The sequence below is a fragment of the Cryptomeria japonica genome, chromosome 11 (genome assembly GCF_030272615.1).
Source record: "Cryptomeria japonica chromosome 11, Sugi_1.0, whole genome shotgun sequence".
Classification (NCBI taxonomy): domain Eukaryota; kingdom Viridiplantae; phylum Streptophyta; class Pinopsida; order Cupressales; family Cupressaceae; genus Cryptomeria; species Cryptomeria japonica.
Genome location: NC_081415.1, coordinates 662199864 through 662225166, shown reverse-complemented (window position 1 = coordinate 662225166; position 25303 = coordinate 662199864). Strand labels below are relative to the sequence as shown.

The window sequence follows — 25303 nt, the reverse complement described above, 5'->3', positions numbered from 1 at the left end:
ACCCCACCTGAATTTTCTTCGATGAGGTTTTTTTGGGCCGGTTGGTGATGTGCCATTGGTTCCACCGGTTGACATGCTATCCTCACTTTTCATTTAGGGGGACGCTCTCTAGTTGGGTCTATTGATGGTTGCGCGCTCTCTGGTTCATTCCGCAACTTCCGGTTGTGGAGAAAATCGTTGTTTTGCTCCCCGATAGCTGCTTTACCCCCGGTCATGGTTTCTGGTGGAGAGATCGATCGTTTGCCCTATTTACCTGTTATGGTCTCTTCTTACCAATGAGATGTGGCGCATTGCCGGCATTTAGTGCCGGTTTTTGGCCTTGTGGCAATTAAATATAAGTGTACTTTATTAATATCTAGTTACGACTAGATCCTCCTAAGATTTGTTTATGATCACTTGATGCTTAAAGTCGGTTGACACCAAGTTGAGCTTTGGCGCAAATGGTTTTTTGAATACTGGCAGCTCACGCGTGTGGATATTTATTGGGTATGAATTGCTTGCAGGGTGTTGTATTCTCTAGTTTGATGTCGCGCTATTTAACAATGGTATACCCTTCTTTCCATCAAACAATTGCTTTCCTTCCTTGGCGATTCGTTATGGAGACCTCAATCCTCCTTGAAGCTACTTGTCGCCAGATGGCTTTCCTGAGCGAAATCACAGACAGACGTCTGCAAGAGGTCCTCTTCTCTCAGCATCCTCTTATTCTTCATAGCCTTAAGAGGATTCTAGGAAAGGAATTCCTCATGGCTTATCACAGGTACAGAGCCAACGCCGATATCCCAACTTTTTTTCTTGCAATGATAATTTACATGGGTACTAGTAAGCAGAAAGCAAAACTGCTAACGCAAACGATGTTTAAGCATCGCTTGTTGGGGGAAATAGATGTTGTATTGGACAATATCGATGCCAATCTTAGAATTCCGCTACCCCAAAATTACTATATGTCACTAAGCAACGGAGCGGAGGTAAAGAAGCTTGTGATTGTTAATTCTATGGATTTTGAGGCTCTCCAAACAACCTAGCCTAGCATCTCCAAGAACATTGATTTCCTACTTAAAGCGGCTGGCATACAAAGCGGTTTTAGGTCGGAATGGCAAGCAAAATTTCTCTGTGATGAAGATCTAGTGAGAACCGATGACTTTGGGATTTTGGAGAACGGAGATATGGTGGATGGAAATGACTAGGATTTTGGGTTGGGCGAAGAGTGGTTCCCAAACGACTACTGGCTCCCAAAGGATAAGGCAGAATCGACTACTCATTCGAATTGTGACACGGAATGTCCCATTGTTCTAGATGCGGCTAAGCACTTGCAGATGATGCTTCTGCTCTTTGACTCCGGTTGTCACTAGGCCCTCCGGTCTCTTTGTCTTTGAGTTTGTATGTTTTTGTCTTAAAACCTCTGTATCTGTAAGAGTTTGGTTTATGTTGATACTTCTAGCCTTCGAGGCTGGTCTTTCTTATCTTGGACTAGAGCTATGGTAGGGGGTTTTCTTCCTGATTCTTTCCCCCTACCGCTCTTTTTGAATCAGACCTTGTATTCTCCTTTTTGTTTAATACAAGGGTGCTGCCCCTCTGCAGCTATTTACTTATTAAAATAAATTGCTCATCCAAAATATCCATAAATTGCTCACCAAAAAGTCCATAAAGATAAGATCTGAAAATCTATTTTCACATTACTAATGTTTATAGCTTTAAGATCCTCGGAAATCTCTTGTAAGCCTTTCTAATTTGTTTTTTCACCTCCCAACTTATATTGCTCAATTTAGAAAGTGTATTGTGTGCTGCTTTGTAAATGCAGAAAACGTTTTAAATGAGCCAATCAATCAAATGAAAAACTTACGCAGTTGTCAGGGATTATACAGTTCTGAGCTAAGATCCAGGAACAAGTATTCTATTTCATAGATCATTACATGAACAAAAGAATTGATACCGTTTATGAAATAACCTACACCCAATAGGAAAAATAATGAAATGATGTCGAACACATGCGTTCGTTCTTCTTAGTCCATCTCATTTAACTTTTAATATTGCATTATACTAGACCAACATACAGGTTATGTTTTCGCAAATCATTTAAATCCAAGTTTTAGAGTGAAGATATGCAAGCTTGGAGTCGAATATTTTACAGTTTTTAAAGCAAAATACAAACTTCAGACATATATACAGCCAATACCATCCAAGACATTGATACCAATGACCTAGTCGCATAAAACATTGGTATACTTTTCAACAACTAAGAACGTATTCATCAAGAACTGCTCCTACTAACGTGGAGAACAGAATCGCCACAAACTATGACATTCTTCAAAACTCATCATCTATCCAATCATGAACTTGTCGATTTCATGTGTGGAGAGCTTCGTGGTGACCCAAAATTCTTGATCTTGAACTTTCTTTTGGAAAGAAATACCTATTGTAATGGCTGAATGCAGATTTCATGTATATCTATCATTTTTCTTCACCAGCTTCAGATTTGTTGATTGACAGATGACGAACAAATTGTCCTTTTACTCGAGGCCGCTGTTCTGCAAACGTTTTTCTACTTTGATATCGAACCTGCAAACCAAATATGTGAATTATACAAAATATTTTAGAATTCAGAAAGTTCAATCCACAACTTAGAAAAACTAATTTAAACCTTTTTTTCGAAGCATCTCTCTTTCCTCTTCTGCTGGAATTTCACCAATGCTGCCTCCCGACGAGCAGATAGGTTGTTTTCAACTCCACTGCCAGTAGTACTTGTATTGCCAGTCCCACTGCCCCCATTGGCTCCAGGAATTACAGCAACAGTGCTCTTTCCAGTAGGCACATTGATTCCATTGTTGTTGCTTCCAGATGCACTTCTATCGGCATCACCATTACTTCCATGACCATTACTGCTTCCACTCTCCCCACAATTACCACCCAGACTCAGAGTATTCCTGGTCATAATATACGAACCACCCTGAGCTGTTGTAGCTGCATTATCTACAGCACATTCATCTTGTCTAGCATGTTTCTTATGTTCATGCCTTTCATGGTGGTGATGGTGATGATGATGGTGATGATATTGAATGTGGTGGTGATGAAGGTGATTGTAATGACGAGAATGATCAGGAACATGAAGGGGAACACAATGTGGCTCGTGATAAGAAGAATTATCCCGAGCATCTTCTCTCTCTGCTTTGAGTGGTGTATCTGAACCCCATATAGGAACCCCTGGATAAGAATAGAACATGGGATGCAATGAAGTGCCATATGGTGGTGGTACACCATCAAAGGAGATAATTCCAGGTGATATGGGCATAGCTGCACCCATAGGCAGGGACACAGGTGTCTCATCTTTCATCGGCACAGAGCTTGGGCAAGCAGCTTGACCAGAAGAGCCCTTATCTTGATTGTTGGCACTATGTAATAATTGATATTGATCAGGAGCATAACCACTACTTCGCTTTGAACAACCCAACTGCTCAAATGGGACTGTCAAATGTAATGATCCAGTGTTTTCAGAAGAAACACAATATTGCTCTTTGTTTTTCGGGTATAAATTAACTGGAAAGGAACCAGGTGATATGGGTATAGCTGCACCCATTGGCAGGGACACAGGTGTCTCATCTTTCATCGGCACAGAGCTTGGGCAAGCAGCTTGACCAGAAGAGCCCTTATCTTGATTGTTGGCACTATGTGATAATTGATATTGATCAGGAGCATCACCACTACTTCGCTTTGAACAACCCAACTGCTCAAATGGGACTCTCAAATGTAATGATCCAGTGTTTTCAGAAGAGACATAATATTGCACTTTGTTTTTCGGGTATAAATTAACTGGAAAGGAACCACCCCATGGAAATGAAAAATGTATGTCACCCACGTTATACCTGAGATAAATAGTTTTATGTAAGCACAAAGAAAGGAATTTAAAAGGTGACGATGTGTAGTTTTGGAAATAACAAAATTAAAGTAAAAAATCTACGAATTGTGCTGAAAGAAAAATAAACATTTACAATTTTTTAATGATCCATCGATTCCATCCACTCAAGATGCGTGTCCATAGGAACTTTAACTGTTAGTAGCATTAGATGGTAGATGTTATTACAAATTAGAACTCGTTACTTTGTTTTTAAAAACGTTGTATTGCCCCCTAATGATACAAAGTTCAAACTAAGCCAGGTAATATAGATTCCATGTTTGAAGTATTAAAGCTTTAGGATACAAAAATATGTTTATTACTTGTTAAATCACAGACTTTACATATATGATTGCTTAAGAATTTGCTTATAATAGATGTATAAAGTTATAAACAATTAAAAGTTCCATTAAGTACTTCAGTTAAGGATTTATTGAGATACAATAACAAATAGAAAGTTGTGGAAGAACGGGTAAAAATCTGCATCCACTTGCTTTAGAATCATCCCAGAATCAATGGATTGTGCAGTTTAAGCATGCTATATAGTCTGTCTCACTTACATCGCACATGGGAGTTGGTACATCTCAAAATTCGTGCATATATATGTCTTCAAGTCTGCTACAAAATTTTATTCCTTCAGGTTCACTCTCACTTAGAACACGTGGACTATTATAAATCTTTCAAATATTTGTGTAATCACAACTACAATCCTAGGAACACACAAGGAAACAACACACTAAATTGCAAGAGTAAATGTGTTATACAAGAGAAATGCTGAAAAGCTGGGTGTTCTCTGACACATCAAGAGAGATAGAATCGTACATGAGTTCTATTAATCCTAAAGTTCCGCACATGGTAATCTCTGAGAAAAGATGTATAAATGCCTGCTGATTTTTATAGATACATACTAGTTGCTATAAAGCTATATAAAATGAAGGGATCATTCTGGAAGATGAAACAAACGATCCCTCCACATGAGACATTTTTTATTCTATCAGATTACAGAGGGCCAAGGGAAGGGAAAAAGGAGCATGTGTGGAGAAGAGCAATAACACCTGAGATTTGGTCCTGGTATCACTCGGCATCAACATTGGTTCTAACATTAGAGGTATTGTATGGCTGAGAAGAGCATAACTGACAGGGAGATTCTGTCCAACATTGACCTCGACTACCAAATTCAAGTGGTCACCTGATTCAACTATTAAATTGGAAAAAAAAAAGTTCACTCTTTTCAAGTGTTTAGATGTTGAATATAGTCAATTTGATCGTTGATTGGTTCTTACAGTTTTTAATATTCCAAATTCATAAAGATCCAGGAACTGTTTTTGTATGTACTCAACACAGGTCTGTCAAGTCCTGAAGTGCTTAATCCTAGTGGTAAAATTGAAGGGCATGCTTAAGCATATGCAATACTGATAACCACAGTCACAGACACTAAATTTACAAATCGGTTGCCCTTAATTGATCTTTTCCATTCTTACTATAGGTATAAATTCAAAAACAAAAATAGGAAGTGGCTGATGAGTTTGCCTCATTTAAATATATAAAGGTCAATCAGAACGAAAAAAAAAGGAACAAGGAGGTCTCAAACATCTTAAAACAACAGATTAGCATCAGGCTTGGTGGTGACCTAAAATAGCCTCCTTTTCTTTTACGTTACCTTTTACAAGAGAGGGAAGATCTTTAGAACTGTGAGATATAATTAAAAGAAATTGACAAATGTGAAAAATTATTCAAACTTGCAAAAGAAATGATACAAATAACTACTGTAGAATACAAATCAATACTTTATATGAAACAAATGTTTTACCAAAACAGGCATGATGGTACAAATTCTTATACACAAATTTATTTAAGCACAACGAAGGGTGTGCTAATAAGACACTGCCCTGTATTTTGTTATGTTGCAAACATGCACGCCCCATTGCAAATGGGGACCCCCACTTTTTTGTTTGCTAGATTAGCGTTTTGTCTTAGCTTGGCAATACATTTTATTGTTTTAGCCTTTTTGAGAGGATTTCATTTAGTCTTGTCAAGTCCGGGAAAGGTGTGTTGAGCAACCCTTGGAATGTGAGTTAAAGTGTAATGTCTTGCCTTGGAGGTGTGCAATCAAGTCGAGGACTCAAGTTTTAATTCCAGCAGTCATGAACAAATGTCAAGATTGAGAACTGGGATCAAAATTGCAAGAAAAGTTGCAAAATGTAGTCAAAGTTGTCAAAGAATGTAACAATGTTGCAAAATCAATGCTAGTAGATTTCCACAATCCATGATAACGTCTGTATGTTGCTTCTGGATTTGATTGTGTAAGTATTTTTTGCATCAACATTTTGGATCACACTTTGTGATCCATCATCAAGGTGATAAAGAGCATAAGGAGATTAATGTGATCCATCAAAGCATATCATCCTGATGATGGATCACATTAATCTCCTTATGCTCTCTATCACCCTAATGATGGATCATAGAGTGTGATCCGAAACATTGATGCAAATGTTGCAAAATGTTGTCAGAACAAGTTGACAAGGAATTGAGATTTTGGAAATGTCAAGTGTGAAAAAATGATGAAATTTCAACCCGGACAAGGAAAATTCCTGACCTTGACAGGAGGGAAAATAGAAACATTTGTAAAATCCTTGGACCAAAAAAGACAAAATTCAAATGTAATCTTTGTGTGAGGTGTGAAATTTTAATAAATCAAAAATCAAAGGCAAACTTACTTTGTGGATTGGCAAATTTAAGTTGATTTTTTGCTTACAAAATCAACAAATTTTAAAATTTCCTCACAAAGCATTTTATCCTTGACCAAGTTATTTTAGTCCCTCACATTCCTTGTGAACTTGATCCAAGAGCTCAATTATCCTTGCACTACTCACTTTAGCACTTGTGCAACATTGCTCATCATTTAGAATTCCATGGCAAAGTCATTTTAGCACTCCATATTCCAAGACACCTTGTCTCTAGCACTTGGGTATCCTTCACTCACCCTCTCTAGCACCTTGACGTTTTGAGTTATCCTTTGCAATTTCACCTTGGTTTAAAATATTCCTAACTCAATTGAGAGTGCGCTCAAGGAATTTCTTGCCTTCATGTTGTTAGCTCCTTCCATTTCGAAACTATAGGTCCTATGGGACCTATAATCCAGAACTATAGGTGCCATGGGATCTATATTCCAAAGCTACTACTCCTTAGTGCTCAAGCTTGTCCTTGCATGGGTAGGAATTGCACCTAGCATTTTCCCTTAAGCGCACCTTAAATCACTCACCTTTGTCCTTGACAATGTGGCATTTCCACCCTTGTTTTGATCCTTGTCAAAACTTCACTTTGCACTCATCAAATCATTAAACACCCTCAAAAGCTGCCCTTGATTGACCATGTCAAGGTGAGATTTGGACCTAGCATTTTGTCCTTCCCTAACATGGATTAGCGATCATCATTTTTGTCCTTGACAATATCTCAAAGCCGCTCAGCATTAGTCCTTGGGCATTATGAAATCACACCTTGCTTAGTCCTTCTACCTCCCTCAATCCCCTTTGCATTTGTCAATCATGCAATGGATTATAATCACTATTCCTCTCCCTACCAATAAACTCTTAGAGTGGCTTATATCCTTTTTGGGTCCATTTGCCTTGTAGTTATTAGCAAAATACATGAGTAAAAATTCATTAAGGTATTGACTACTCATGGAAATAGTCATTGTGGTGATGACTTGAGTATGACTATACATAGAAAAAAAAATCCCAAAACAACATAATATCTATATAAAACCAATCTCAAACTAGAATCAACTAGCTTCATGGACATCAATCTAATTTTTGTCAACACTATCACAAATTTAGAGATGACCAAGAAATCACCCAAGTCAAGTTTTTTGTCCATGGAGGGGCTAGAAGATGAGAATGATGAGGTATGGTAAGGCTTTCTAAATGAGAGAAGGTAAAAAACTCCTCAATTTGCAGCTGAAGGTAGCTTCAATGTGTCATTTAGCTAGATTGCTTGAGTTTAGTAAATTTTTGCCTAACTAGAATAAAGTTGCAAAGAAGATCCTATAGTTTAGGGCTAGTGACGGGGTCGAGCTCTCTAAAAGATTGTGAGACCTTCAAAAGCACTCTAGCTTTTCTACTAAGGTTGACTCCCTAAATGATTCAAACCAACCCCAAGCTGCTCATCCATGTTTAGAATGTTCCTTCCCTTCTATGATAGTTGACAAGTAGAGCAAGCTAGGTCATGCTCAAGGTAAGGTCTAAAGAATGAGGTTCCTCATCACCTTTTGTGAGTCTAGTCATGCTAGGAAAGAGCCTATTTGCCATGTTATAATTCCTCAAGCAATTCTAGCATCCAAGTTTAACAATTGTCTTGTTAATTGGATGCATTCCTACATTTCCTTCTTGTAGAGTTTGAGGCTATCCTTGAGAGGTTGTCTATGCAAGAGTCCAAAGAAGTTTAGACTATTTTGGCTAGATGTTGTAGTCCTAAAGCACCACAATAAGTAGGCAGGGTAGATTGTTGTTTTAGGGGCCTTAGCATATTGTCCTCTACTAGATTAGCTAAGGGCTCATATAGTGTCTAGTCTTCAACCCCTGCGAAGGACATAAATCTTGAAAGAACTTAACCAAACCTAATCATTCCTACTCTAAAAAACTATTTCAATCAATTAGGATATCTTTCATAGGGTTCACGACTCTATAGTTGATTGATCCTCTAAAAGATTGGAAAGTACTCTTATTAAAAAAATTCTAGATTTCAAGCCTTACATTGATGTCGTTAGAAGATGGGCTCTAAGAAAGTGGAAACCATTTGGCCAAGTTGCGATCTCTACTCTTCCTAAGGGATTTTTCTTGATCTCCTTTTCAATCATGAGGATTGGCACCCAAACCCTTTTGGATGCACCTTTGTTTTTGAGAGAAAATGGAAACTGGGTTTTGATATGAAGAACATTAATAGGGTCCGTCCCTATATGGATTCAGCATCTAGGCTTGCCATTGGAATACTGGAAAGATGATATCATGATTGATATGTAGTTAATTCTTCAAACAATTCATACTTACTGATTTTGAGTCCAAAAGGCATATTGTATACTAGATTCTACATGATTACTTGTGGATAAGACTCTCCAGACTTCTATTGTCTTGTCCTCAACATATGGCAACTGGGTGCAACTAATTGAGTATGAGATCTCTCAATTTGCTTGCTATAAGTGCCACAAACCTAGCCACTTTTCAAGAAATTGCTTGATCATTAGGAAGAAGCAGAAATCCAGGAATAAGGAAAAATAGTGCTTAAGCTTCCTTGGGGAAAGGAAGGGATGTCTCCCTCAATGCAGATACAGCATAAAGCACTAAACCATGGGCTGGATATTCAAGAATTTGTGTGTTACTTTAGAGGGGGAGCAGAAATTATCATGTGTCTGAGTCTTTTCATCTCCTTCTTAAGGATTGCACTTCTGAGGTTAGGGCTGGCTCCGGAAAAGCAAAGAACAGCAATGTTTTCCTCTTTGGCACTGAGATATTAAGCAAGAATGCTTCAGATTTGAATGATCCAAGGTAGGTTTGCAAGAAAGGGTAGGATGCTAGAGGCGAACCAGCAGGTCCTTCCTTGGAAAAAAGAGGTAACAGCCCAATTAGAAAGGTGCGGCCTTCAATCTGCCCTATAGCATGTAAGCAAAGACGCTTGCACTCAAGTCCCAAAATCTATGAGAGGATGAAATTGTCCCTTGCTCTATATTCCAACCTGAGGAGCATTGCTGTCCTTCCCTCCCTCAAATAGAACGCAGATGGAGATCAGTCTTATAAGAAGTCAAATAGAAGCTCAAAGAAAGCTATTGTTTTAGGGAAGGTTTCTAAAAAAGAGAAGAGGAATAGAAAGGAAATGTGTTTCAAAGAAACGGTGAACATTGCCGAAATTGGTACTCAGGGATCCCTGGAGCTTCATGGCTTCTAGCCACCTGCCAAGTCCATTTAAAAAGGTTAAAGTATCAACTTTCAAGTGGCATTAAGGATGGCTATTTGTTCAGCTCTTTCAACTGAGTCTCAGCCATGAGCTTATTTGCTATCCTCTTGCTGTCCAGATGCTGTGAATTTACTATTTTGCTGTTGTTTGACAGCTCTGGTGGTAACAGACTCTTCATTAGTCCAGATTTGTTGTTTCTCTGTAATTTGACAGGCTTCATTGCTGAATCTGAACTTTCTTTGTAAACCTTTCAAAAACCCACTTTTATCCTATAATAAAAAAATGTGTATCTATATAAAACCACAAAATGAAAGACTCACTTACAAACTTACAATTAACATACATTCCACATAGTCAATAATTGTGACACGAGTAAAGCTTATAAGGCATACACTCACCCAAAAATCTCCCCCAATGGAAAAGAGACTAGAAGGTGAACAACCCAAAGTGGTGGATTATAATCACCATTCTACCCCACTAACAAATTCCCACAGACAGTTGTGTGGTTTTTGGGACCCTCTGCCTTGAAAGTCTAGATTATTAGCAAAATACATTGAGGAATAATTCATTAAGGTAATGACTACTCAGAAACGCCATTGTGGTGATGACTTGAGTATGAACATACTCCACCATGTGAAAAATCCCAAAAGAAAACGATATCTAAATAAATTAAAAACAAAATTAATATACCGAAAAGGTCAAAACAAAAGTTCTGAACCATCGCAAGTATCATAAGTGGGAATATGTTCACCTTGAAAATGCAGAAGCATCTGACTGTCTAAGTGTACATTTGTCTTTGAGCTTGCTATATTCATTCCAATTAGCTCGTGGACGATTTAGAGTAAGCTCCAGTTCTGGCATGCAATTATAATCAGTTAGAGATTTGTATTTCCCGTAACAGCAGTTTACCCGTGTCTAATTTACCTTCTCCACTCCTACTATCTTCTTTATCCCCATTCCTGCAATGAGGTTCACTGCCCATCTTTCCAATCAAGTCAATAGCCTTTGGCTCACTACCCTCTTTAACAGATTCATCACCTAGATGGTCACCCTCTCCACAGCTTGCTGAGCAGTCAACTTCTTGGTTTTGACAAGATTGATCATGAAAAGTACTTTTCTCTCGAAGGCATTCCATATGTGTGGGAACTCGTCCAGGAACAGCAATTACCAGATCCTGACCTATTGCATCATCTGTGATGTAAAAAAAATTGTCTTGGACTTTCATGAGAAATAGCATTACATCTTATATAATAAAATTTATAAAAAAAGATTATCCCAGAACAAATTAACCTTGAATAACCTTACCACAAGCTTTTGCATAAGTTTTCACACTCTGCATCCAGTTATTCTGTGTCTTCTCATTCTTCATCTGTGTAGCCTGAGCAAACTTGCTGCCATGATGTCGCTTCCATTTACCTCTCTGATATGAAATTTCAACTTCATGTTGATTGGTCCATGAACCCTGCAAGATGGTTCATTGGTATAAGTTTATAACCAAATCAAGGGACAGTTCTTTCAGAACATATATTCACTAGAACCTCCAATTCAATTAAATTATTAATATCATGCAAAAACCAATGAAAAATACAACTCACAAATTCAAGAGTAACTTGCCAGGTTTGATGACTCTGCGTCTCTATAGCATTAACAAAATCAAGAACAAAAAGTTAACAAAGAGAGTGATGCAAATAATTCACAGTTTGTGCATATTGTGAGATCTTTGTTGTGCCCTCTGGAATAATGGATTGGTAACTATAATCCCTGTTTTGAGGATATCTTTATTAAGTTTGTGCATAAATCCAAAAGAAACATGAGTACCAACTCTGAATTCCATGAAATCAGCATTTTGATTAATCTTCATTTTAAAGATTTTAATATTTTATTACTTGATACCCATAGAAGATCTACAAACGATAGAGATAAGACCAAATCCCTTCACAAAACAAAGTTCAGCTTCAAACTGTCTTGAATACATGTGAAATCTAAAGGCAAATGTAAACATTCAAGTAAATATAGAGAAAACGAAAAGATAATTTGTATTACATGTTTCTTAATTGTTGAAACACAAACTAGCAACTTAGTAATAGGAACGAACACTGCAAAAAATGTAGCCTCACTAAGCAATGCAGAAATTAAAAGATATTCACTTGCATGCCACATTTCTTGCCAATGCCTTCCTGGAACCAATGTATCAGACAAAACACAATCTCTCCAGCCAAGGTATAAATGAAAAGACTCACTTGTGTACCACTTCCATTGTCACTGCCTTCTCTGATATCCAAACCACCACTTGCATTCTCAATTCCAACAATACTGTCAGTATTGTTATCATATCCAGCTTCATTCTTTCTCTGGGCAGCATTTTGGTTCTGTCTTCCAGTACCACTGCAACTTGACTGACAGTTATAACTCATTAGCTCAAAAATCTAACAGGTTACAAACAATAGCAAAGTGAAGAATAATAAGAAAAAGGAAGAATAGCCACATGCATTGCATAAAGATTCTTAAGTGACACATTCCTACATCAGAAAAGGTAAAAACTACTTAAAAATTTAGAAGGAAATAGAAAGAATGTGAGAGGCATACACTATGGCACCTCCTCCAGACATGCTGCCATAAGTTCTGTAACTCGTTCTTCCGAACAGGTTTAACAAGAAAGTCCACAGCACCCTTAGTCAAACATTTGAAAACTATGCTCATAGAATCAAGGGATGACATCACTGCATGCAACAAGGAAAAAAAATGTAGACGCCTTTTGCTGGAGAGTAATACTGCAGTAGCTTTCATAATAAAAAACAAAAAGTCAACATATGACAAAACGTTTGACGGTTTGAGTAAATGTGTCTTACTTATCACAGGAATGTGTTTCAAGTTCTCATGACTCATGATCTTACAGAGAAGGTTGAATCCAGAGAGCGATGTCATAGCCACCTCTGTCAACACAAGGTCAAAACAATTGCTTGGATCTTCCAAAAGCCCCCACGCTAGCAGCCCATCTCCAACTGCAGTTACTGGTGTTTTGCCACAAGCAATGGTGTCTCATATCATATAACTAGAACAAAGTTCCAATACATTACATTTTCACAACAACTGAAAAGGTCAGAGTACCATAAATCCTGCAGATGACCACAACTGGCCTCCAAAGACTGTTCCAGGGCACCTTGCCCCTGTCCAAGGAAATTTAAGGAATAGAAAGTTTTTACAAGAATAGAATAGTAATATTTGAGGAAAATGTGGAATTGATTTACTAGTGATGATTTTGTTTGTATGTTATATTTACTGAGCTGATCTATTTTTCAAATTCATTTTAAGAACTTGAAGGGAAATTTTGAACAAAGTCATTTTTTTAGGATAGGATTCAAAGGGAGGAGCACTTGGGTCATATTAGTGGTAAGCACTCACCTTTACCACAAGATAACAGCCAGAGTGCCTGTATGAAATTGTGTTTATTCAACACAGAATCTGTTTAGTGTTAAGATAAAATCTATTTTACACTCAAAACTTTGTTTCTTCAATTAATTAGAATCCTAATCCAAGAATTTTATTTGTCCACTTGGTAAAAGCTTGTTCTATGAGGAAAAAAATAGACTCTCCAACTTTGGCCAGCAAGTAGTGGCCCTCACAACAACAATCCCTCTGCTAGATGTCTCCAAGGTGTCAATTCAGCTTAAGCAAATGCAATACAAATACAGAACAGAATGACTCAAAAAATTGGAAATTTTAAAAGAACAGCAAAAAGTTCCTTTGATAAATATTTCAAAGGCCGTCATCAATTAAGTTTAATACAAATGTGACACAAATACAGAATTGAAATACAAAAAAGCAAAAATGGCCCTAAGATAAGAAAAACAAAGCATATAAAACATGAATATGGCATTGAAATTGGATAGGCTTAAGCAGTAAATCATTGACATTTTCACAGCTAAGCCCTGTGTTCAACTCCCCAACATGTTAATTGTCAAAATGAGCAAACAAATTACTGCATCCAAGTCTAGGAGCAGCATAATGGTGAGACCAGGGGCAAATGCTGGTCCCTGATGACTTTGACAGAAGAAAAAAAAACCCACTTTTTTATGTCACTTAGATGGCAAAAGGAAACAAGACTGATATTTTCCTTAACGCTTCCAACAAGAATCATGTCTGCATGAATTGGAGTTCAAGACCAAAAGATATTGCAACAAAAGACAATTTGATCACCAAAACTGCATAAACAAAAATTCAAAAAAACAATTGGCAAATATTCTAGGAGCAAAATAAACACCAAATTCATTCAATAACACCATAAAAATAAAATGAAGTACAGGGTGAGAAGATTCAATGCTAATTACTAAATAATGGAAGACTCAAGACTCCTTCAAAATTTTCAAAAAAATAGTCAATAAAATATAGAATGGAGGGAGTGTGATGCAGGGACAATATTAAGCAGTAGCACTCTTTTAAAAATTTTGAAATAATTGCATCTCTTTTTCAATTTTGACTCCTCACTTTCTCTGTTTTGGTTATAATCTAAAATACTTTTCCAATTTTCTCGAGGTTTTTAATTTTATTTTTTAATTTTTGTACAGAAAGTTGACAAATTCTAAAAGGAAAAAAAACATTATTTGCAGAAACTGAAATGTCTCCAAAAGAAGACTAACGAGAGTCTCTTGAATGTCTTGGAGATGCCCAAGCCTCCCCCATGACAAAAAGCTGCAAAACATAAATTTAGAAAAAATAAAAAACAAAAACAAAAATAAATTTTGAAATGTGTGCAACAAGTCCTCATACCCAAACCCTAAACACTCACAAAAAAATTACAAATAGGCATCTAAGCCTCATTCCAACTCAAACCAAAGTTTCAACAAAAAAGTTGAAAGTTGCAACAGCAAGCTATGAGAGTGAAAAATGTTACAAATCAAGGCACATTAGAATTGAGAAATAGTGAGAGGAAGGGCAAGAGGAAGTTGATGCCAATGCATTGTTGAATCAAAGGATTCACAGCATTATTCAAGCCTCAAGGTAGGCTTCCTTCACGACTTTTTCTTAATTGTTAAATTTAGTGACTAATTAGTCATTGCCAATTTTAGTGGACAAATTCAGTGATTAACTTCAAGGTTTACAATTTACATTATCACAAATTTCAATTTAAATTCATTATTTTACTCCTACAAATGAATAATGATCAAATTTTAATTTTTTAATTTTATAACAGCAATATTTTATTTGTTATATTTTCAATTTTTTGTCAAATTTGTAATGTCCCCACTTTGAAATACAATTTAATGATAAATGATAATTATAAAATTAAAATATAAATATAAATATAAAAGAATACAATTAAATACAAAGTTACCCGGGGACGCATCCCCAACCTGAAAACCCCCATCCCCGTCTTGGGGACGTTTCGGGGACTTGGGGACAGCCAGGGGACGTTTCCCCCCGTCCCCAAATTGCCCTGTTTTTTGAGGGGACGTCCCCGAAATAGGGGGACGCCTGCCCTAGCTCTGGGGGACATCCGTACGTCCCGGGGACGGCTGGGACGTCCCCAATCCGTCTCGGGGACGGCTGGGACGTCCTCCATTCTAAGGCCCTTAAAAAATATTAAAAAAATTTTAAAAAGTTGTATTTTCAATTTTTTATTTAAATTTTCTAATATAGGCCCCTTATTAATTCAAATTGTTATTAAAAATTAAAAAAAATTAAAAGATAACATTAATTAAATTTTAAATTTATTAATTTAATTCATAATTTTGACAATGAAACTATATGGCAGCAGTGTAGCCTTTGGGCATTTTGACACAGAGATTAGAAAATCGCCAAACTCGGCGAGTCAATAGAAAAATAACACCCAACGCCTTTATTAAGAATAAGTTTTTTTGGCCTCGTGGGGCGCTGCCCCTTGACCCCGCCCTATATCGCGACAGGGAGCGCGCAAGGGGCGCTACCCCTTGACCCCACCTTGGGGGCACTGCCCTCAAACCCCCGTTGAAAAATATGGGGGGAAACTGCGTCGATAGAAGTAGGGAAAATTTAACCTCCGAGTCTATTGATATGCATATTGACAATGTGAATGAATTGAAATTCTGATTTATGAATGCATAATTGCATATTGTCTATTGAGTATTAACAATGTTGTATGTTCAGAATTTACATTCTAAAATGTTTTCAACTTTTCATAGTATCATACACATGCTATATCCATGTTTTATTGTTTTCATATGAATATAATGTATGCATGCATGCTTTATCCATGTTTTCATATGAACATTTAGAATTTTGAAATTTTCCTATATATTTTAAATTTTTCCTATATTTTATATAGCCGTCCCCTTTGTCGTCCCCCTCCATCCCCAAATTTGGCAAAAAAATTTGCCGTCCCAGAAACCCGTCCTGCCGTCCCCTGCCGTCCCCGTCCCGGAAACTCGGGTAACTTTGATTAAATATAATTAAATTTTAATTAAGTTAATGAATGGTCAAAGACATGAAATGAAAAGTTGTGAGTCCCTCAAACATGAGATATAAAAGGGAGGAGAGAACCTTGTTTGAGGGGATAATTGGGGAATCAGAAGTGCAGATCTGATATAAATAAGAAGTGCAGATTTGAAAGTGAAAGGTTGTGTTCCTTTCAAAAGGCAGAAATAATGAAGAGTTGCACTCTTTTAAAGGGTGCTAATGGTGGAAAGGATGTGTCTCTTACCAAAGGGGGCATACATGATGAAGAGATGTGACCTCTCCCTCACATTGGAGGATATAAAAAGGAGAAAGTCTCATTTGAGGACATCCAAGGGAGATCAATTTGAAAAATAATTTATTATTCTCAAAGGGAAGCAATGAAGAGTGATGACTCATTAATTATGAAGAGGTGTGACTTCCCACAAATGACGATATAAAGAAGAGACTAATTCAATTCAGAAGGGGGAATTGGAGGAACCATCCATAAGATCAAAGAAGACAAGAAAAGTCAATGGATCAATATCTAATATCAGAATTAATAAGGGTGAAAATTAGCAGACTTTGATATTTATAAGGGCAAGATTCAAGGCAATCCCAAAAGTGGACATTACAAAATTAGAATTTTAACTTTTGTGTATCTTCTACACTTTGTGCGACCTAAAGTAAGAAAAAGAAAGGTGAAATCGTTGTCTAACAAAGATTTAAACAAGGGTTCCTATTTGTGTATCCTTTGCTTCTATGCTTCATGCGATCTTAAGCATGAAAAACAAAAAGAAAATTCTTGTCTTAATCCTTTGCATTTTGCATGATTTAAATGTTTAAATTAAAAACTTATAAATTTTATATTGTTTATTGCAATGTCACAATGAGTTCTCAAAACATGAGGAGGACAAGGTTGAAGAAGTTGAAATTGAATCTGATTATGCACTTGATATAAAGTACATAAGCAGATAGGGGTGAAGGCAACAGTTCCATTGTGAGTGCAAATGTTTGTTGCCCTTCCAAAATGGTACAAAAATATGCTAAGGGTCCCTTTGATCCTAAAACCTCTTTAAAACAATTTGCAACTAATTTACAAAGCCTAGGGCATCCAGGGGCACTAGGTTGCGGAAGTGCCACTTTTGTAAGCTTGAATTTTAAGGCAGCATTACTAGAGTTAATGCCCACCTCCTTCATATCCGAGGCAAGGGTGTAGGAGTTTGTAAAAAGTTGACACAAAACCTCAAATATAGGGCTAAGATATCTAAATTATGGGGTGGCAGTGAAGAAAAACCACCTGCATCTACTTCTTTGCCACTAAGAGGGAGGGGTCATTAGACTTCTATTTCTATTACTTGGAAAGGTTGTTGGTCGTAAAATGGGCTTTGTACTACTTGTTAAGCTACGTTGGTTAAGTATGTTAGTGTCGTCGAGGGTAGTTGTCCGTTGCACGACGGTTCCCCACGGGTGGTAACCCCAACCCTCGCCTGTGTCTTTATATATGCTCTTGTACTTGTTGTTGGATACACTGATGCAGAGAATGATTATTGTACTAGACATTTTGGCATTAATGAAAGCATTGCTCTGAGTTTCTAGTTACTATTCTATCCTATGGTTATCATCTGACTATTGATATGCAATATTAATAACACACTCCACGGGGTAAACATCTGGCACCGTTGCTGTCTGAATCTGGGTAGCCACGAAGCGTGAATGGCCTACGGAGGATAATGGGCCAGCCCATTGGCAATAGCATCGAGGCGGATGATAGCCGACTAAGAAAACTTTACGAAGGGGAGAACGCATTGACAAGCGACTTCGTGATCCGGTTCCAAGCGGCTATAGAGACTTTCATACGAGGGGAGACTACACAGGAAGAGGTACCCGAGGGTGTAATCTGGGATGCTCTCAACATCAGTCCGACGACAAATAGGTTGTTGCACCAACTCCTGCGTCTCCTAGCCCAAGCAACCCTTGCCCACCAGCACCGAAGGAAGGAAAGCCAGTGTGAGGAGCGACACCAATAGGTCCTCTGGGAGTACAAAGAAAACAACCGTTGCCGGGAAGAGGAGCGTAATGGCAAGCGATGACGGGAAACTTGAACCTTGAGCCTCAAGGGCAGAATAAAGAACACTCCTACATTATGTACGGGAATTAATGCCCAACTTATTAAATAAGGATAGAAATAAGAAGGCACAAAGTGAGGAGTGGGAGGCCACACAGAGAGCCCTGATTCTGGAACAACATTTAGAATGTAGACAGAGGCTGAGGCAACTTGCCGAAGGACGACCTGCTGAAGGGTTGCCCAAAGGGAACCAAGGAGGTGTCATGGAGGGTGCAGGAGAAGAAGCCGAAGGAGATTTCTACGTGTCGCCAGAACACCGTAGGATGAGAAGCTACGAAGAATTTTTGGAGGAAACAAGGCTACGAAGAAATCTGGTCGAAGAGACCCGGGATCAGTTCAGGAATTTATCCCTTACACCGCGCACGGAGGACCACCGAAGGGAGCGAACAGACGAGAAGGGTGAGAACAGAGGGGAGGGCAACCGTACGACCGTAGGTGCGGAGGAGGCACAGGCACACGACAAGCAAGACCCCCTCTTGGGACCCATCACGCCAAGCACAAGGGTACAAACCACGGTACCCCCAGTCACTCAAACAACACACACCACCGGCGCGGGTGGGAGTGGTGCAGGTGCACAACAGGCGACACAACCCCCATCAATGGCCAGTAAACAAAAGCTGTCGAAGTTCAATGGCGACGGGAAGGAAGATCTCGTCTGCCATTGCCACACTTGCGAAACCATATGATCAGCGAACGATGTTACCGACCAGGACGAATGGGTAACACAATTTCCAACAAACTTAAGGGGAGTGGCCATCGACTGGTACTCCGATACGGATATGGCCAAAGTCGGCACATGGCCCAACCTGAAGGAGTTCGAGATAGAGTTCTGCCTCCTCAGAGACGACAATGAAATAGTAGCCGAAATCTATGGCACAAAGCAGAACAAGAATGAGACAGTCTGAGCCTATAGTTGGCAGCTCAAGGAACTGTTGGGGAAAATGGAGAGTCAACCAGCGGATGGGTTGAAAAAGAGATGGTTCGTGGAGGGACTGAAACACTCCCTCCGGAAGAAGATGAAAATTGTTCCACCAACCTCGTACGAAGATGCATATAATAGAGTGATGGATCTCGAGAGTGAGACCAAGACATCCAAGAAGAAAAAGAAAGATAGCTCATCCGAGGATGATGACTCTTCTAAGGGAAGTAGCAGCGATGGCGAGTCTGGCAAAAAGGTGTAAGCCCTGCAGAAGGACATGCTGAGGATGATGAAAGAGTTGAAGGTTACGAAGGGAGGTCCGAGCAAGACCAACGAAGGGGAGCTTTGGTGCACGGAATGTAAGACGGACGGCCACACGAAAGGCTCCTACCCAAAGAAGGCCTATTGTGATATATGCCAGTTGATGGGGCATCCCACCAGGGAATGCCCCTACAACATGAAAACACAAAACCAACAAGTATTGCTTATGCAGGAACAACCAACTACATCGGGCGGTACCGGCAGCTCCCAGGCGAACAACAATGCAACATAGAGAGGCTACCGAGATGACCGATGGGGAGGGCGAAACAACAATAACAACAATAACAATACAAGGAGCTGGATCCAATACGACTCCAAAGGTTGACCAATGATACAATGCAGAGTGTGTAGCCAATGGGGGCACTTCGCCCGAGACTACCCGAAGGGAGAGGCCACACAATATTTGCACAAATGATGCGGACCGGGAGACCACGAAGACGCCACCTGCCGAAAGTCCAGCGTCAACTTGCTCAATATCGAGGAAACCAAAGAAGAGGAAGTACTGGTCGTAGCCCGCGCCCAAGCTAGACAAGCAACGGGCCTAGACCCGGAGATAGAGAAGTAAAGGGTACGGGGAGCACGGGAAGAAATTGAGAAAGAGATACGAGAGAGGGTGAAGGCAAAGGGTATGGTGGGTACTTCCAGCCGACAGGAGACGGAGGAGGCTATCCTAAATCAAATTTTAAAACTGGAGGTGCCTGTGAAGGTACACGATCTCCTCCAGACGATGCCTCAATTACGAACGGCATTGCAGAATAATCTTTCCCAACCACGCACCAATACCAACCACCGCACGGATGTTCCCGGGGGGTCTGCAATAGACCCCAGGCTGCTGGCACTTAACACTGGAAGGAACCCGGCCATTGTGGAGATGGTTATCCTTGGCACCATTATAACCGATACCATCGTTGATGGTGCATCGAGAGTGAATGTTCTTCCAGAAGAAACCTATCGGAAGCTGGGGAAGTCGACGCTATGGCCATTTACATTCAATCTATTGGGAGCAGACCAGCATGGAATCAAATCCATCGGGATATTGATGGGCCAGCAAGTTACCATCGAGGCGCAACCCTTCATACTAGACTTCGTGGTAATCCCACTAAAGAAAAAGGGTATGATGCGATCTTAGGGAGAGGGTGGCTGGTGGCAGCCAAGGCCACCCATAACTGGAAGAACACTCTGTCTATGGAGAATGGAGGAAGGAGGTTTATCATAGACCTTGGGACGCAATTGGTTAGTGAGGAACTGGCATCATCTTCGGAATCGAAGGGTGAAAGAGAAGGCAACCTGAGGGACGAAGGACGGGGCTGCATGGAGCCCAACAACGAAGGGATTCTCAAACTAGGAGAGTGCTTCAAGGATGAGACAGGGTCATTGAACGAGCTCTTCCACTAGCAGATGGAGGATTACGAAATGTTCCAGAGCTACAGGCTCAAAGTAGAGGAACCAGAGCAAGTAACAGAGGAGGTGTACCTGCTGGAATACAGAGAATATTGGAAGGGAGATGCCCATGTGAGTGACACCACCGCACACCAGTTCCCGAAGGAAGAACCCATCAAGTATCAAGAGGTAAAATTGAAGGAGACAAACCTCGGCGACGTAGATAATCCCAAGATTATTCGTATCGGCAACGATTGGAACCCTGTGTGGAAGGCCGCAACCTTCAAAATCTTTATTCTTCTTCTTCTTCTTATGTACAGGAAGGAGACCGTGGTCCCTATAGAATTTATGGTTCCAAATTGAAACCCTACCACGAGAAGTGTGCAAGGGACCCGAGAGGCCGGAAGGACACCCGAGAGGATGGAAGGGGACTCGAGGCCGAGTAGGCGACTCAAGAGGAATGGGACCAAAGTGGGAGACTCTCGGGCGAGGGAAACCGAGAAGGATGAAGGGCGATCCCAGAGGCACGGGACTCGAGCCAAAACAGAAGAAGTCTCTTCTCAAGAGATTGGAATAACTGGAATCTCAAAGTAATGAGGTTAAGATGGCTGATATAGATGAAGTCAATGCTAATATCAGTAATGATGCCATCGAAAACCCACCATTTCTACTCAATTTGAAGATATGTGGAAAGAACTTACACAACTGTTTGATAGATTCAGGCACAACTGGAAATGTAATGCCTTACTCTATATGTCAAAAGCTTGGTCTCAACCCAATGCGTGCAAACAAAAAGGTGGTACAATTGGATAAGACTGAGGTCAATGTGATTGGGGAATTGAAAGACGTATACATCCAGTTGGGTATTGATCCATGCATATCCCATTATATTTGTTGGCCATTTGGTGGAATTGATTGTGTTACATTGATGTTTTGTCATTGATGTCAACACTAGTTGTTTGGATGCTTTACCGGCACCATTCTTGTCCTGGTAGGTTGAATAGTTTCTGGTTAACTTGGATCCGACATGATCCGGTTGACTCCAGTATAATCTGGTGATGGAATTGGCTTGTTCATAATGCTTATACTCATATTTGGTCAGTTGGTTTTGGTCTGGTGATTGGATGCTATCCTGCTTGCTATGAAGATTGGCTTCTAGTTTCGGTGAGGGTTTCACCGGCAGAGTTTTTAGTGGAGATCTTTGATGGATTGCATAATTGGTGTTGGTGCAGCTTCTGATGGAGTTTCAGGATGCTGTTGGTGATCATGTTCGAGACTTGGCATTTGGAAATCAATGCTGAAGTGTGTGGACCTATACTTGGTCCCGAATGATCTAGGTTATGGACCAGCATTAATGTAACGTGTGGATAGGACCTATTGTTGTATTTTTGGGATGTCTTATGTGTGGATATTATTTGTTTTGGTCTAAGGCCGACATGGTTTGTAATTATGTAATTGGTTTATTGTCTGGTAGCCGACCTGATTGTTTATGGTTGAGGATTTGTATAAATAAGATGTAAGATCTCATTGTAGATCATGATGGTTATTGTAAGAGGTCACGGTCAAGGAATGTAATGTGCGAATAATGTAATATCATTCACGCAAAGGAATTGGTCGATCATTGGAGATCGAATTGGGTTTTTGTAAGAGGATTTAGTCCTTCGGTATTGAGCTTCATCGAAACTGTACTCAGGCATAGGAGATGCTATCTTTTGCAGTTCAACACTTCTCTGGATTGTAGTCTAGATTTATATGTAGTCAGTGAGACTCCTTTTGTGATGAGCAGTGTGCTCTAGGCTATTGGCCTTCCTGCAAGTGCAGGCCCCTTCATTGTAAATTCACATACTTACTGCAGAAGTATTATCTAACTGTGGGTGGGCTTCCCACCGTGGTTTTTCCCTTTACCAGGTTTTCCACGTACAAATATTGGTGTTGTGTGGATGGTATTTATTCTGTGTTTATTGTTTATGCTTAATTGGATTAACTGCTATTCCGGTATTATTGTTTTGGGTTGCAGTATTGAAGTTTAAAATTGCTAATGCTTCTGGTAATCTATGACAACTACTTCACCCCACCCCCCCTCTCAGTTGTCTTCCGGTTATCTGAACTGTCTAACAGGATGGGTGGATACAAATTAGGCATTGTCCACTCATCAATATCATGATCACATATATGGAAAAGTCTTATTTCCTTAGGGTTGTTGATTGTGTAATGTCAACACTTTGAAATATAATTTAATAATAAAATATATTAATAAAATTAAAATACAAAAGAATAAAAATTAAAATTAAATTAAAATATAAAAGAACATAATTAAATATAATTAAAATTTGATTAAAGTTAATGAATGGTCAAAAGGCATGAAATGATAAATAGTGACTCCTCCAAATATGAGGTATAAAAGGGAGAGAACTCGTTTGAAAGGGCGATTATTTGGGAATAAGAAGTGCAGATTCTGATTGTGAAAGGTTGTGTCCCTTTCAAAGGGCAGAAATAATGAAGAGTTGCAAGGGGTGCTAATAGTGAAAGGGTGTGTCTCTTGCCAAAGGGCATACATGATGAAAAGGTGTGACCTCTCCATCACATTGAGAGATATAAAGGAATCAAAAGCATCTAGTGACATCACCATGGATCAGATCAGATCAACTTAATTTCATATAGATTCATAGTACATGAAAGACTATTATATTAATGGCCTAGACTTTAAATTCATTGGCTAATGCCTATGAGAGGATAGGTTGGTGTGTGTAGGGAGGGGCGAGTAAATCCTCACAAGTGATGGTGAGCCCAAGATGGGGTAGGGACGGAGTCCTGAAACCTTGAGGGAGCCTCCTTGTAGATTGGTGTCAGCACATTATGACAGTAAATCCCCATCACTCATTAGGGTTACCGAAAAAGTTAAGATGAGTCTAAATATAATAAATAACGAATGTATTATGAATAATAATTCATTCATTAGTACTGAATTAAAACATAATAATGCATAGTAATGTATGTCAGCCTTTGGGAAAAAGGCAGCCTCCTAGTAAGGGGCATTATAGATTGTTCAAGACCTCACAAGAATGTTGATTTTCAATTTCAAATCTTTAAAGAGGCTAAAAAGTAGGTTGAGCCATAAAACTTGTTGCAATTAGTGACAAATGTGGCCCATGGGTGTGAAGTTGTTAAAAAGTTAATTGAGACGGCCCATAGACATCTTTGGTGGACTCCTTGTTATGTGCGTGCCATAAATAATGCACTCAAGGACGAGTAGAATTGGTTAGATCAAAACAATTATTAGTGATGCTAGACATGTGCAGATGTTTATGTAAAATCACCATTATTTCAAATGCACTCTTCAAGACCACCTCCTAGAAGAAATTCTTGAAACTTGTAGAGACTAGATATGGATCATATTTCATTCTCTTGGAGAGGATGCTTGAGTTGCAAGAGTTGTTGCAACCATAGATGGAACACTCGCAGAGTACTAGGCGAGTTTTTACGACTTTAACTCACAGCAAAAACTCACCGAGTTTTTGCAAAAAAATAGCCGAGTAATCGGCGAGTTTCTTTACAACGTGCATGGTTTCTTGTTGTAAATGAACTCCATTTTCATTGAAGTTATGGTGAAGTGTATTGTTTCTTTACAACGTGCATGGTTTCTAGTTGGATCTTCATGTTAGATGGTAAATAATTAGATTGAATGGAGGAATTTGTTGAATGCATTTGCATGGAGTCTGTTAGTCCATACGACTAGCCTCTTGCTGACTGTAAGTGTGCCTTGTGTGGTCAACTGGAATGATATGAGCTTAACTTCGAATCGTTCTACATTCATTGCTTATGCATTAACTTGAATGGTGATCAATGTTTGATGATATTGATTCGAACATCTTTGGAATGCCCTTAGAAGATTGCACTGAGCTTGTGCCAAATTGTTCAAGTTGATGGTGAGACCTCACTCAACAAGATTCCATCTAATCATTCACCCATCTTCTTACATTCTAGGCCTTAGAATAGACTCTCTTAACCCTTCATCTTTTGCCATTTTTTCAAACTCGAGCTAGTTTAGGAACAAAAGCGTCACCATATTGTAACATCAGATGATCTAAGTTCCAGCAAATCAAGAATTCAAGCATTCCCCTTGTGATTCCAGCATAATCACATCAACCAATAGAGCTTATCCACACGTAGTGACCCTACATTCATGAACCTTGGAGTCTTCTCAAGTAATCCTTAACCTAATCTTCAGCATTTGAGAGATTTTGTTCAAGAGAGGATAAGATACTTTTTGGTATTTTATTCTGTGTTTGCATGTGCATGAAAAAAAACATCAACA

General features: G+C 39.1%; 1 protein-coding gene across 5 annotated transcripts in view; it reads right to left on the bottom strand.

Annotated features, from left to right (window-relative positions):
* Positions 1–1964: 1964 nt before the first annotated feature.
* The window catches only part of LOC131065111 (two-component response regulator-like PRR37), a 51857-nt gene continuing 28518 nt past the window's right edge, over positions 1965–25303 (bottom strand). Inside the window, exons 2-9 of one of the 5 annotated variants that reach the window (XM_059213838.1) lie at positions 12727–12843; positions 12419–12612; positions 12073–12228; positions 11138–11294; positions 10757–11023; positions 10584–10686; positions 2639–3857; positions 1965–2556 (exon numbers count right to left, since the gene is read on the bottom strand). In XM_059213838.1, the coding sequence (XP_059069821.1) occupies positions 2449–2556; positions 2639–3857; positions 10584–10686; positions 10757–11023; positions 11138–11294; positions 12073–12228; positions 12419–12612; positions 12727–12843 (2321 nt within the window). In that variant the 3' untranslated portion in view covers positions 1965–2448. Of the gene's footprint in view, positions 2557–2638; positions 3858–10583; positions 10687–10756; positions 11024–11137; positions 11295–12072; positions 12229–12418; positions 12844–25303 lie in introns of all 5 variants that reach the window. The other 4 variants (XM_059213839.1, XM_059213837.1, XM_057999521.2 and 1 more) reach the window with 4 other exon arrangements.